Below are 15,588 nucleotides of genomic sequence, written 5' to 3'. Positions count from 1 at the left end.
TTTGAAGGTGAAGAATAACTGCGTAAGGTATGAATTCAATAACCTGTTATTTCGTTATCATTTATTTCATTATAAATTATGAAAAGAAAGAATATTAAAAAAAAAAAGTTTGTGAAAATAATAATTAATTATGGAAACAAAGAATAATGAAAGAGAAAAGTTTGTAGAATAATAAGAAAGAAAACAAATAATCAGCAGATGAATGAATTGAAAAAAAAAATTAATTAAATGAAAGTAAAAAAAAATATTTACGTAATATTTATAATTTATAAATATAAGAATTTCGTTTTTTTATTTATTTTTATATCTAGGAAATAATAGTCTAGGAATGGCATGATCAATCTATTGAAAAAAATAATAATAAATAGAAAAAAACATTTCAAAATGTGAATGTAATGAATATATGCAATGAATTCGTGAAGAATGATGAAAAATTTAATGTTCTAGATGGAAAATATTTTAATCATTATACCTATTATTGTTGCGAATGGCACGTTCCAATAAATGCGGCAACGGTCATTCTTAACAACTTGCGGAATATCTCTTGGAAGATAAGGCAGCACTGGTGTTTTATCGATACCGTGCGTATGTCTAAGGTGGTAATAAAGTACTCGCAGAGCAGCATTATGACGCTGGATGTATGCACCTCTTGCCAGCACATGACATGCTGACAAGAGATGCATAAGCGTCTCAGGATGTTGCTTACACACCCTACACGATGTGTCGGGTAGCTGCATCTGGAGTACATTCGCACGGTATTCGAGGGTATTGATTACACCATCTTGGCAGGCAAAGATATATCCTTCGGTCTCGGACATCAGGCCAGCTGACTTAAGGAAGGAAAACGTCAGCTGGGTGGACAAGCCATGATCACGCACGTGTTTAAAGAACACGCTGTGCATGGACTTGTCCATGTGTGTACTGAGCAGTTTTTGCTGCTCGACATTCCTGACGACACTCTCAAATTCCTCCTTAGGGAGTTCAATAAGAGGATTTACTCTTCCGAGACCGAGGGATTTTGCCGCTTACCTTGCTGCCTTTTATAAGAACGCTCCCTTCTGCAGATTCTCATGACTATGAACAATCTGCATAAGGAAGTCGTTCTCATCTGCAGTGAAATTGACAACTTCGTATGTTAGACCCAAAACCAAACGATCGTGTAGACACTCCAAGCTCTGTAGACCTCTCCCTCCGATGTGCCGGGAAAGGTATAATCTGGTGACTGAGGACTTAGGGTGCATGCTCCGAATGATATTCATGACTTTGCGTGTCTTGATATCGAGATCTCTAAGCTCTTTTCGGGTCCATTTAAGGACACCGAAAGAGTAGAGTAGTACTGGGACAGCAAGCATGTTTGTTGCAGAGACTTTGTTTTTTCCGGAAAGTTCTGATGACCAGATTTTCCGGAGTCTCCGCCCATACTCGCTGCAGAGAGTCGTTTTGATTTTCGAGACGTCCTGCATAGGACTCCCGTCAATCTCTAGATATTTGTACGACTTCACCAGATTAACGACCGCGCACTTGTCCAACCCAAAAGCCATGCCGACATCCCGTGTATACTTCCCTACGATATTTAAGGCTGTCTGAAGGTGTTCCTCATCAGGAGCATCAACTTCAGATCATCCATGGAGAGTAAGTAGGTGATCGAATATTTCCGATCAGTTGGTGGGCCCACTGAGTATCCACGGGTACGGCGTAGCGCAACAGATATCGGCAGCAGTGAGATGCAAAACAGCAGAGGGCTTAGGGAATCTCCCTGGAAGACACCTCGCTTGTACTGTACAACTTCGGTCACACGTTTGTCGATGCCACATGATTATTATTATTATTATTATTATTATTATTATTATTATTATTATTATTATTTCTTTTTTAAGTAAATGCTCAGGGGGTTATCCCCGGTAGTCCGACTCTACCGAGGGCCTCAGCTGAGCGCCTAATCGTTACTGCTGCGATGCTTCATCAACAAGATGATCAGCATGCGCAGCAGGCCAAGTTTCGTTGCCTTAGGAGACGGAGGGACCCGAGAATAACAGCCTTTTGCATCCGCGATGCCAAAAACTCAACTTGCGCTGAACAAGTTGCAATTCTAGCTAGTGCAGACACAAACGACTGTTTCATTCCTCCTAGGACGCCAACAATGAGGACGACAAGTTTGACACGGTAACCTGGGTGAAGTTTGCCAATTTCGAACAGGAGATCCTGATATATCTCGTGTTTGTGCTCTTCTTTAACCGTGATGTTATACTCAGTAGGTGCTGAGAACTCAATGACATAAATGTCACGAGTGGTTTTATCGAAGAGCACAATATCAGGTTTGTTGTGATCTATTTTCCGCGTTGTTGCGAATGCCACGTTCCAATAAATACGGCAACGGTCATTCTCAACAACTTGCGGAATATCTCCTGGCAGATAGGGCAGCACTGGTGTTTTATCGATACCGTGCGTATGTCTAAGGTGGTAGTAAAGTACTCGCAGAGCAGCATTGTGACGCTGGATGTATGCACTTCTTGCCAGCACAGGACATGCTGACAAGAGATGCATAAGCGTCTCAGGATGTTGCTTACACACCCTACACAAAGTGTCGGGTAGCTGCATCTGGAGTACTTTTGCACGGTATTCAAGGGTATTGATCACACCATCTTGGCAGGCAAAAATATATCCTTCGGTCTCGGACATCAGGCCAGCTGACTTAAGGAAGGAAAACGTCAGCTGGGTGGACAAGCAATGATCACGCACGTGTTTAAAGAACACGCTGTGCATGGACTTGTCCATGTGTGTACTGAGCAGTTTTTGCTGCTCAGCATTCCTGACGACACTCTTAAATTCCTTCTTAAGGAGTTCAATAAGAGGGTTTACTCTTCCGAGACCGAGGGATTTTGCCGCATACTTTGCTGCCTTATATAAGAACGCTCTCTTCTGCAGATTCTCATGACTATGAACAATCTGCATAAGGAAGTCGTCCTCATCTGCAGTGAAATTGACAACTTCGTATGTTAAACCCAAAACCAAACGATCGTGTAGACACTCCAAGCTCTGTAGACCTCTCCCTCCGATGTGCCGGGAAAGGTATAATCTGGTGACTGAGGACTTAGGGTGCATGCTCCGATTGATGTTCATATATATATATATATATATATATATATATATACACTGGTCACAGAAATTAAGGGATAGAAAAAAAATCCGAAATTTTTAGATGATTTTCAACATGCTTTAACTCGGTGAAAAATGGTCGTATAAAAAAAATGAAAAAAGCAAATTGTAGCCTCAAGTTTCTAGTTTTCAGATCTGGACCTCAAAATTTTTTATCATGTACGGTTCCGGAGTAATCATAAGAAAACCAACGAAAAAAAAATTTTCAAAATTTTTGCTGGTCTTTCAATACCTCTATGGGCGACAATAAATTTTTTTGAATAATCCGACTGTCTGACTTTTCTCGGAAATTTTATGCTCTTTAATTTGGTGGCCTTAAAAAGTCTCTACGACGATTTGGCGCCGAGTTATCATTGATCAAAGCAAAAAAGTCCATTTTGGCTTTGATAATCAATAACTCCGGATGTATTGGTCGTACAGAGAATGGAAGCAGGGTTTTAAAAACTGGAAAACATTCTCTATAAGGCAAAATTAGTGGCATTTGATAGAAAAAATTTTTTTAAAGCGATATTGTTTGGTAAAAAACAGGTCAAAATTCACAAATTTAAGGATATTTGGAAATCTTGCTATAACTTTGGATATAACGGATGAACAAAGGATATCTTCGACTTTTATTTAACCTCAAAGTGTCCTGAAAAAACCCTGAAAATTTCAAATCGCTGCGATTTTTCTTTCTTAGTGCCCCGAAGCTTTAAATTTATCGATTTTGTCAAAAATCACCATAATCGGTAATTTCTCGGTTTTTGTTCATTTTTTCGATTAGAAAATGGTTTTTTTACCGATAATCTTCATTTCTTCGATCAAAAAGATCGATTATCGAAAAAAATTGAAAAAAAAAAAATTTTGAAAAAAAATTTTTTTTTTTTTCAAAATTTTATTTTTCAAAAATTTTTTTTTTTCAAAATTTTTTTTTTGTTGTATCTGCAATGATTTATCATTGTCAAAAAAAATTCCTAAAATTTTTTTTACCGCTGTAACTGCATCTGTTTTAAATGTCAACTTAACAAACATACGCTTTGGGTAACTCTAATGCCGGCGGTAAAAAAAATTTTAGAAATTTTTTTTGACAATGACAAATCATTGCAGATACAACAAAAAAAAAATTTTGAAAAAAAAAAATTTTTGAAAAAAAAAATTTTGAAAATAAAAAAAATTTTTTTTCAAAATTTTTTTTTTTTCTATTTTTTTCGATAATCGATCTTTTTGATCGAAGAAATGAAGATTATCGGTAAAAAAACCATTTTCTAATCGAAAAAATGAACAAAAACCGAGAAATTACCGATTATGGTGATTTTTGACAAAATCGATAAATTTAAAGCTTCGGGGCACTAAGAAAGAAAAATCGCAGCGATTTAAAATTTTCAGGGTTTTTTCAGGACACTTTGAGGTTAAATAAAAGTCGAAGATATCCTTTGTTCATCCGTTATATCCAAAGTTATAGCAAGATTTCCAAATATCCTTAAATTTGTGAATTTTGACCTGTTTTTTACCAAACAATATCGCTTTAAAAAAATTTTTTCTATCAAATGCCACTAATTTTGCCTTATAGAGAATGTTTTCCAGTTTTCAAAACCCTGCTTCCATTCTCTGTACGACCAATACATCCGGAGTTATTGATTATCAAAGCCAAAATGGACTTTTTTGCTTTGATCAATGATAACTCGGCGCCAAATCGTCGTAGAGACTTTTTAAGGCCACCAAATTAAAGAGCATAAAATTTCCGAGAAAAGTCAGACAGTCGGATTATTCAAAAAAATTTATTGTTGCCCATAGAGGTATTGAAAGACCAGCAAAAATTTTGAAAATTTTTTTTTCGTTGGTTTTCTTATGATTACTCCGGAACCGTACATGATAAAAAATTTCGAGGTCCAGATCTGAAAACTAGAAACTTGAGGCTACAATTTGCTTTTTTTATTTTTTTTATACGACTATTTTTCACCGAGTTACAGCATGTTGAAAATCATCTAAAAATTTCGGATTTTTTTTCTATCCCTTAATTTCTGTGACCAGTGTATATATTTATTGGTTGAGGTGATAATATAATTTATTAAAACCAACTAATTTAAATAAACGGAAAATAACACAGTGATTGTAAGTATACAATAAATTAAGAAGCCTGGATGCGTGTGTTCAATCGCACGGTCTATTACTAATTGTCCCCACCAATGTGGTAGAGATAGATAAAATGAAATAATCGATGTTCGACGGATACTGTCAAATTTTATCGATCGCGTCACTTAGTAGCAACGCTACAGAACTCCCTTTGTTTTTTTATTTTTTTTTTTTTAATTTTAATACACGATAATTAAAGTAATGGAATATTTACAAATAATATGAATTAATAAATAATTAAATGAATGAGTATAATAAAGTGGTGAATTATTACTTTGTAGAAAAAAAAACTTTTATATAAAAAAAAAAATTAAATCGTGTAAATTTTTTAAATATTAAACCGGACTCGGCGTTTTACGGTCTCGGTTGCTGTGTTAATCGGCTGGGAGTTTGTTATCATCGTCGTCGTGTCGACTGAATTTGCCTCGTAGACCGGCTTTAATCTGTCCACAGAAATGGCGATTTGTCGTCCACGAAAATCAACGATGAAGTATTTATCGTGTCGGGTTATTACACGATATGGACCCTCGTACGGCGGCGAGAAAGATGGTCCAACCTGGTCATTCCGTACCAGTACGTGGCTGCAAGTACTATGGTTCCTGAAACAGAAAACAGAATGCTTGCCGTGACGCGACATTTCGGCCGGTGCCAATGAATTGAAATGACGTTTTAATGTCTTAATGATGTCATGAGGTGAAGTTTTGTTACTGGGAGTGAGTAACTCACCAGGTAAACGAATTGGCTCACCGTACACTAATTTAGCCGGTGTCGTCTGTATGTCGTCTTTCCAGGCAACGCGTAAGCCGAGCAAATCGGCTGGTTATGCGTCATACCACGACTCTTGATGACACAAAAGTGCTGATTTAAGCTGACGATGTAAACGTTCGACTAGACCGTTAGCTTTCGGATGATACGGCGTAGTGTGTAGGTGTTTTATTCCGTACATTTTTAATAGCGACTGGAATAATGACGATTTAAATTGCGGACCTTGGTCCGAAGTTATTCGTTTTGGTACTCCGTGGCGTGATATCCAGTGCAGCGATAGTGCATGTGCTATCGTCTCTGCGGTTCCATTAGATAACGGGACAGCCTCAGGAAACCTCGTGAATCGGTCGATGATAGTCAAGCATTGATTAAGACCTCTTGACGTTTTTAAAGACACTAGATCGATGTGTATGTGCTCGAATCGTTCAGTTGGAGGTTCAAAACTGGCGATCGGCGATGACACGTGTCTCTGAATTTTATTTTTCTGGCAATCGATGCAGGATTTCGCCCATTCTCGGCAATCTTTGTTAATCGATGGCCAGACGTATCGTTTGGAGATCATTTTTAATGATCCTTTGATTCCAGGGTGAGCTAGCGAGTGCAGTGAATTAAACACCTTCTTTCTCAGCGGCTCTGGAACATATGGACGCACTGTACCTGATGCAGTGTCCCAATACAGTGCAGGTCCGTTATTGAGTTGTATCGTTTTTAAGTTTAGAGCAGTTGTTTGACGTAACAACTGCTGAAGTTCATTGTCGGTTTGTTGAGCGTCGGCAAGTTCTTGCGATGTTATTGCAATAGATACTGCTTCGACGCGTGACAATGTGTCAGCGACAATATTATCGGTACCCGAGACATGTCGAATATCGGTGGTAAATTGACCGATAAAATCGAGTCGACGAAATTGCCAAGGCGATGCTCTTTCGGTGCGCTGTTTGTAAGCGTGCTGAAGCGGCTTGTGATCGGAGTAGATTGTAACATGCCGGCCTTCGAAAATATGCCGAAAGTATTTTACAGCCTCGTAGATGGCGTTCAACTCGCGGTCGTATGTCGACAATTTTTGAATCGACGGAGACACTTCTCGACTGAAAAATGCCAGTGGTTGCCAGTTGTTATCCACTCTTTGCTGTAGAACGGCTCCAATACCGATTTCGGATGCATCGGTGAATATTGCCCAGTCAGCATCGATTATAGGGTGTACCAACAGAGTAGCATCCGCGAGGGCGCGTTTAGCTGACTTAAAAGACTCTTGAAGTTCAGATGTCCAGTTGACTGGATGAGAGCCTTTGACTTTGGGTCCTTCCAAAATTTTATTTAACGGTGCTAGAATTTCTGCAGCGTTCTTGATGAACTTTCTGTAGAAATTCACTGTGCCGAGAAATCGACGAAGAGCTTTTACGGTGGTAGGAGGCTCGAAATTGACAATAGCCTCTACTTTTTCCGGTAACGGCTTGATTCCATCTTTGGTGATGAGATGGCCGAGAAATTTTACTTCCGGTAGACCAAACTGGCATTTTGGTACATTAATTACCAGTCCGTATTCACTGAGACGCTCGAATAGAATTTTCAGATGCTCCATGTGTTGTTTTTCGTCGGTAGATGCGATTAAAATATCGTCAATGTATGAAAAGACGAATTCAAGGTCGCGAGTGACTTCGTCAATAAATCGTTGAAACGTTTGAGCCGCGTTTTTAACGTTAATTATCGCCGTTTTCGGCACGTCCTCCTGATAGCTTCGAGACAAACTTGAATCTCATTTGGCATATGCGAAAACCAACGTGCTTTGATGATGGCGTCATCGATGCCGAGTACCAGTGTACGCAGATGTCGTAAATGTTGCGACGGTGTCCGATCGCCAAGTCTCTCTCTGTCGAGGAGCTGAGTAATCCGTGCTTCTTCGGATCTCGTGAAGCATTTTATTAAAGCGGCTTTTAAATCGCTGTACGGCGTGTTTGCTGGAGGATTGATGATGGTTTCTTGTACTTCAGCAGCGATGCGGGTTTCAAGCAGCGGTATCACCAGGTCAAATTTGGCGCGTTCTGTTGCTACCTGATATGTTGCAAACTGCGCCTCAACCTGCGCAAACCACAGTTTCGGATTCTCCGTACTGAACTGGGGTGCTTTGATGTTCACGGCCATATTTAATTTAACTGACGTGAACGACAATGATCCCGATAAATTAGATTTAAATGTGTCTTCGTCAGATGACTCGGATTTTATTTTTATCGTCGCCGTCGATTTTCGAGTCTGACATCACCTACTGAAAATGTCTTTAATTCGGTATTGTGCTACCGAAGATTATCGATGACGCACAGCTCAGGAATGTGCAGCCGGCGAATCGGCTTAATCCTCGATGGTATTTCCGGCAACGAAAAGAAAATTATAAACGACACTGCACGAAAAAGTTAATAAACAATTTTTTAAATAGCTCGCGAACACTTTTATCACAACTCGATTTGCACTAATGGTCCCTCGAATTAACACTGATGCGGCATAACGTCCATAAGATGCCCAGCAATGCACCAGCGGTGATAAAAGATAAAGAACTGAACACTGACAAAGCAAAAAATATATCTGCACTAATTAACTCAAAAAAAAAAAAATTCACACAAAAATAACTGTGAATTCAAAAATCACGATCTCGCCGATTAAACGGCAACGCGACACAAATATTCGCGGGAAAACAACACGAGAACTCGTGAAATTTTTGCACTGTGTAATGCACGTGTTCGACGCTTCCTGTAAAAAGAGATCACGTCGGGGTCACCAATTTAGTGGTTGAGGTGATAATATAAACTATTACAACCGACTAATTAATTTAAACAAATGTTTTATTTAAATAAACGGAAAATAACACAGTGATTGTAAGTATTGGCAGGGAGCGCGACGAAAACGACATCTGATGGCTACAAAAAATCATGCTCGAGAATTATAAAAGATATATAAAATCAATGTAAAAAATAAAAATTCGTTATAAAATCAAAATATAAAAATTGATAATGATATAAATAAAAAAGTGTAATTGTATTTTTGATAGAGAAAATTAAATTGAATATATTTCGATAAAAAAATTAAGTATGAAAAATTTTAATAAACAATAAACACTATTATTTTAGAATAGAATAAGGTTAACCGATAAAATCAAAACAAATGATATATGACAACTACAATGATAATGGTTTAAAAAATAGTAGAATAGTCAATTGAGTTTTTTAACAAAATTGAAGAAAATAATTTTATTTTAATCCATGATAATTTGCTTGTAAATCGTAACTAAAAAAACATAATGTTTTTGAACCTTCCGTTATAAGCGCTTTCTCTAGTGTCTCACTCATATTCACGCCAACTCTATTAGCTTAAGTAGTGTTGTACAGGGAATCACCGTATAGCGCGAGTAACGAAGGGTTAAAAAATAATTTTTAGCCAATGATAAAAATCATTATCCAAACCGGATTTGAATCAATAAATTATAAAATATTGTTTTAACCTTAAACGATGAGCAAAGGCAAACATTAACGACACAGTAACTATTCTGAACTATTTTTAAACTTAATTTTCATGTGTTTATATTCAAAGAGAGCATGATTTAACGAAATTGTATCCACAGCGAGCGCTGCGATCGTTTCAGTTGTCCCCACCATATACTAGGCTCCCTGCCAAGACAGTAAAGTAAGAAGCCTGGATGCGTGTGTTCAATCCCACGGTCTATTACTAATTGTCCCCACCAATGTGGTAGAGATAGATAAAATGAAATAATCGATGTTCGACGGAAACTGTCGAATTTTATCGATCGCGTCACCTAGTAGCAACGCTACATTTATATATGGATAGCTCGACTGGTAGAGCACTCGGCGCGATACCGAATTGGTCTGGGTTCGATTCCCAGTTCGGGATATCTATATTTTTCTCAATTTATCTATAAATTGTCTTATTGAGAGGTTTGCATGTTTAGGTTTCCACTATATTCAAATGGCCTACAATTCTTATCAGATCTTGATGAAATTTTTCACACTTATTCCATGGGTGATTATCACGGTTAAGTTATATATGTATATATATATATATATATATATATATATATATATATATATATACATACATATATGAATTTATTAACGGATGGTATTTTCGAACCCTACTCAACTAATTATGATAGGTTGTGACAAAATTGCTTGAAAAATCGACCATGAGGACAAATACAATAGTTAGATTTTAGAAAAATCTACCTAATAAAGACTGAATATAATCGGCGCGCAGGCCTTTTTATAGATTCACGTCGGTGTTTACGCGCCGCCGTGGTGCGCATCCCTTCCATTTAAAACATCAAATGGAAAGGGAATATTAAATAATAATAATAACCGATCAGTCTGTTGACAGGTAAAATAGGTAACAAACGATATACGATCTTGGTAACCGTCTATTATCATGGTATGATAATGAGGTGTCATCAATCTCGTTATAATATATATGGGATATAACGCAGTTTTGAGGACACGATTGCGTCTACAATTCTTATCCGATCTCAATGAAATTTTTTACACTTCTTCTATGAGCGAGTATCACGGCTAAGTCCAAAGATGGGCTGAATCGGTCTTTTAGTTTAGAAGTTATGGCTGTTTGAAATTTCCACGATTTTTCGAAAAAATCAGTTTTTATCCACTTTTAAGTTCATATAATTCAAAAACTAATACTCATAGACAATTTCCGTAAAAAGCATCTGAGAGCTTGTCTGATAAGCTTTAATTTATGACCTTGAACGTTATGTTTTGACCATTTCTTCCAATACTTTGATAGCCTTGAAAATTTTAATGGAATCAAAAAACGATAAAAATATGGTTCTCATTCCTCATAACTTTTGCATATCCCATTGTAATCCAGTTTCGTCAGTTGTATTTTACTTGGCTCAAAATAACCTGTAAATTTCACTGCTATTTTATATTTTGAAAGTATTTCTTTTATTACATATGATGTATCGAATGTAACTCTACTCCCTACGATTGTCACTGGACTTGTCAGTACGATAGCAGCTACAAATCTTATCGGATCCTAATGAAGTTTTTCACACTTATTCTATAGGCGATTATCTTGATCTAGTTTAAAGATGGGCTAAATCGTTCGAATAGTTTTGAAATTATGACTGTTGGAAATTTTCATGAATTTTCATAAAAATCAGTTTTTAATTACTGCTGAAGTTTATGTAACTTCAAAACTAATATTTATAGATAATTTCTGTAAGAAGTATTTGAAAGCTTGACTAATAAGTTCTAATTTATGGTCTTAAACTTTATATTTTGACCATTTTTTCAAATAATTTGATAGCCTTGAAGTTTTAATGAAATCAAAAAATGTTGAAAATATGGTTTTCATTCTACATAACTTATGTATTTTCCATTATAATACAATTTTGTCAGTTGCATTTTATTGTGAACAAAATAACCTGTGAATTTCACAATTTTTTTATATTTTGAAAGTATTTCTTTTATTATTCATGTTTCAATCGTACCTGTACGTCCTATAATTATATCTGATATTGTCATCGTAATAGCAATTACAATTATGATCTCATACTAATTAAATTTTCTATACTTTGTTTACGTGAAGGTTAGTTTGGTACATTTCCTTGGTCATTTCTTTTTTTATCTTATTATTTTTTTGTGTTCTCTACCCTGGTCGTAACATAGGATCTAAGATCGAAGTGAAGTTCAACGAACAAAGGGTCTTAGGGCTGAGTTTTTTTGGACTCACTCACCACTCTTCTTCACGGTCAAACACCTAAATGTAGCCTTAATGACCCTTCAGTAATTATCAAGGCCCAAAGGCCATCTGGAAACACTTACGTAGAAAGTGACCGAGAATATTTATCAGCGGAAGCGCACTTAGAGAAGGTAAGAAGTAAAGAAATTTTATACCATTTTACGATAAATAAATGAAGCAATCTTTAAACAATCTTAATCCCTTACTTTTATTTTGAGTGCACATTTGTCGAAGTATTTCGATATCATAGAACAAATAGACAAAAATAGATTTTGATGGCAAAGTAGCCATTAAGAATAATACATTTTAATTTCCAGACAAAAAAAGATTTTAATGACGAAATCGTGATTAAGAAAAATAAATTTCAATTTCCAGACAAAAATAGATTTTAATGACGAATTAGTTATTAAGAAAGTAAAAATTTAGAGCAAAAATTTCTAACCGAAATATTTTTTTTTATAAATAATTTTAACAAAAAATACGAGTAACTTAAAATTTAAAATAGTAAATCTAATTCTTGAAAATTGTAAATAAGAGTCGGCTGACTAGCCACCTAATAATATCTTTAATTAATAATTTTTATAAATTTTATTTTTGAATATTCAAATTAAGATTTAATTCCAACATCGTTATAATTCACTCAGACTATATGAGTAAGTGTAGGCGATTAGCCACCTAATATCTCCGTATAATTTCGAATTCATAGTGAATCCAGTTTGTTAAATTAGTGTCAGCTTATTAGCCGACTAATTATAAAATAATTTCAAGTTTTATTGTATTCATCAAATCAAAATTTTCAATTGTATAATATAGAGTAGTTTGAATTTGTACATTCAAAATCTTTTCATTTTACAACACCTTCCAGATACTTATACTCAGTGTGATCCCGGTCTATTGGTCGAAAGACTAGGGCCAAAAATATAATAATAATAATCGTCCAATATCACGGTACCAGCTACCTTAGACGTAACATATGTATTTAATTTAATAAAAAAAAATAATAACAATAAACATTAGAAAAACCAAGTAAAATGTCTAATAATAAAATAAATATATTATAACAATAAAAATAATTATTTCAATTATTTACAAGCAAATGAAAATACAGATATAAATTTATATAAATAAAAAAAAAGTTTACTTCACGGATTCAACATAAACCTCAGCACGTTTCAATAACATACACTTATCCAAAAAATTAAAGGAACAAGAAAATTTTATAAATTTTTTAGTCATTTTTGGAAGGCTGTATTTTCGTGAAAAATGATCGTATCGAAAAAATAAAAAAAGCAAATTGAAGTTTGAAATCTCTAGTTTGAAGATCTTTCAGCAAAATATTTTTTTGAGCCACGGTTTTTGTGGAATCATAAGAAAAAAGTCGAGACAAAATTTTTCTAAATTTTTTGGTTTCGTTTTTTAGGTCTACGGGGCCGGGAAAAATTTTTTCAAAAAAACGAATTTATGGCTTGATTTGGAAATTTATTCAACTATAATTTGCTTTTTTTTTGTTTCTCTGTACGTCAATTTGCTGCTGAGATATCAGCCTTCAAATGAAAAAGGATCCTTTTGTCTTTGATTATTGATATCTCAGCAAAAAATGGTCACACAGTAATTTGAGGGGAGTTTAATAAACTTGAATAAATCCCCTACAAGCTCCATTTTCGATTTTTTCAAAAAACAATTTTTTTTCATCCTTGATATCCATTTGAAAAACCTTTAAGAAATGGCCATTTTCTGGTTTTTTAGTTGACTCATCGCTACTCTGCAAATATTGATAAAAAAAATAATGTTGCCAGGTAATTTCACAGCTTAATGTACCCCCAAAAACCCTGGAAATTTTCAGATTGATCCATTGAACCGTTTGTCCGGTCCGATTGCTCAAAGTTTTACAAAACAATTAAAGGAACAAGTTTTGTTCCTTAATTTGTGTACTCATTACCAAAATGAAAAAATTAATTTTTTTTTGGATTTCCTTTCATTTTTGTGTTAGTTATTCAGTAAATGTAAGGTGAAGAGGAAAAAAAAAAAATTTTCCAAAAAACGAGACCAAACAAGAATTTTTTCCAATTTTTTTTTTTTACGTTTTATTCGGGGGATTATTTTTTTTTTTCGTTTTTCGGAAAAAAATTTTTTTTTTTCTTTACCTTACATTTACTGAATAACTAACGCAAATATGAACGGAAATCCAAAAAAAAATTAATTTTTTCATTTTGGTAATGAGTACACAAATTAAGGAACAAAACTTGTTCCTTTAATTGTTTTGTAAAACTTTGAGCAATCGGACCGGACAAACGGTTCAATGGATCAATCTGAAAATTTCCAGGGTTTTTGGGGGTACATTAAGCTGTAAAATTACCTGGCAACATTATTTTTTTTATCAATATTTGCAGAGTAGCGATGAGTCAACTAAAAAACCAGAAAATGGCCATTTCTTAAAGGTTTTTCAAATGGATATCAAGGATGAAAAAAAATTGTTTTTTGAAAAAATCGAAAATGGAGCTTGTAGGGGATTTATTCAAGTTTATTAAACTGCCCTTTAAATTACTGTGTGACCATTTCTTGCTGAGATATCAATAATCAAAGACAAAAGGATCCTTTTTCATTTGAAGGCTGATATCTCAGCAGCAAATTGACGTACAGAGAAACAAAAAAAAGCAAATTATAGTTGAATAAATTTCCAAAACAAGCCATAAATTCGTTTTTTTGAAAAAATTTTTCCCGGCCCCGTAGACCTAAAAAACGAAACCAAAAAATTTAGAAAAATTTTGTCTCGACTTTTTTCTTATTATTCCGCAAAAACCGTGGCTCAAAAAAATATTTTGCTGAAAGATCTTCAAACTAGAGATTTCAAACTTCAATTTGCTTTTTTTATTTTTTCGATACGATCATTTTTCACGAAAATACAGCCTTCCAAAAATGACTAAAAAATTTATAAAATTTTCTTGTTCCTTTAATTTTTTGGATAAGTGTATATTATTTTTCACATAAATTAAATGTAAAAATATAAATTATAGCAAATACATAATTTTTACGCATAAGCTTTCCTATTGCGATGCCGTCTTAATACGAACATCATTTTAAAGTAAAATTTTTTACATAAATGTGATGAAATGTTTTAATGTAAGATAAATATAACTTTTTTTTATGTTAAAATGCTGTAACAGTATGAACATATCTGATACATTACATTGTGATGTAAATGTGACGATAAAATAGAATCACCAAGATTATGTCACTTATAAGTCGGTTTCGTTACGTGATTTCGAGGTAATATCTAGAATGTAAAGCTTACGTTAGTATGTGATATAAATGTAACGTCACATTTAGGTCACTCATGTGATTTCACTTGGTCAGTAACATGCATGCAATCTTAATGTCACATTTACGTCACAAATTTGACGTACCATTTCCATTCCAATTTATATCATCAGAATGTAAAATTTACGTTGAATTTGTTACGTTACATGTTCTCTAGATGTGATATCACTGTTATGTTGGTGTGTTCACTGTGTAGACCCACACAGGCACTCATACATGCTTACACATATATATATATATATATATATATATATATATATATGTATATATATATATATATATATATATATATATATATATGGGCAGATCCATTAATTCTCGACGAAAGTGTGCGCACTCAGGTCAACGATTTTGATGCCGATTTTTTCCTCAAAAGTACACATTAAAAAAAGAAGATCCTGAAAATTTGGACCCGATATAATCAAATCTGGCCGCTGGAGAATTTTTTGAATTTTTAAAAAAGTCGATTTTTCACTGATTTTC

General features: G+C 34.6%; 1 protein-coding gene across 1 annotated transcript; it reads right to left on the bottom strand.

Annotated features, from left to right (window-relative positions):
- Positions 1-7,734: 7,734 nt before the first annotated feature.
- Positions 7,735-8,172, bottom strand: LOC130678451 (uncharacterized). The gene has a single exon (XM_057485645.1). The coding sequence runs from the start codon at positions 8,170-8,172 to the stop codon at positions 7,735-7,737; it is 438 nt and encodes a 145-aa protein (XP_057341628.1).
- Between the last annotated feature and the right edge of the window lie 7,416 nt (positions 8,173-15,588).

The sequence above is a fragment of the Microplitis mediator genome, chromosome 2 (genome assembly GCF_029852145.1).
Source record: "Microplitis mediator isolate UGA2020A chromosome 2, iyMicMedi2.1, whole genome shotgun sequence".
In the NCBI taxonomy this organism is placed as follows: Eukaryota; Metazoa; Arthropoda; class Insecta; order Hymenoptera; family Braconidae; genus Microplitis; species Microplitis mediator.
This window is presented reverse-complemented; position numbering and strand designations above follow the sequence as displayed.

Bases quoted from the DNA above. Each gene is read 5' to 3' on its own strand.
- LOC130678451 (XM_057485645.1), bottom strand. From the start codon at position 8,172: ATGGCCGTGAACATCAAAGCACCCCAGTTCAGTACGGAGAATCCGAAA.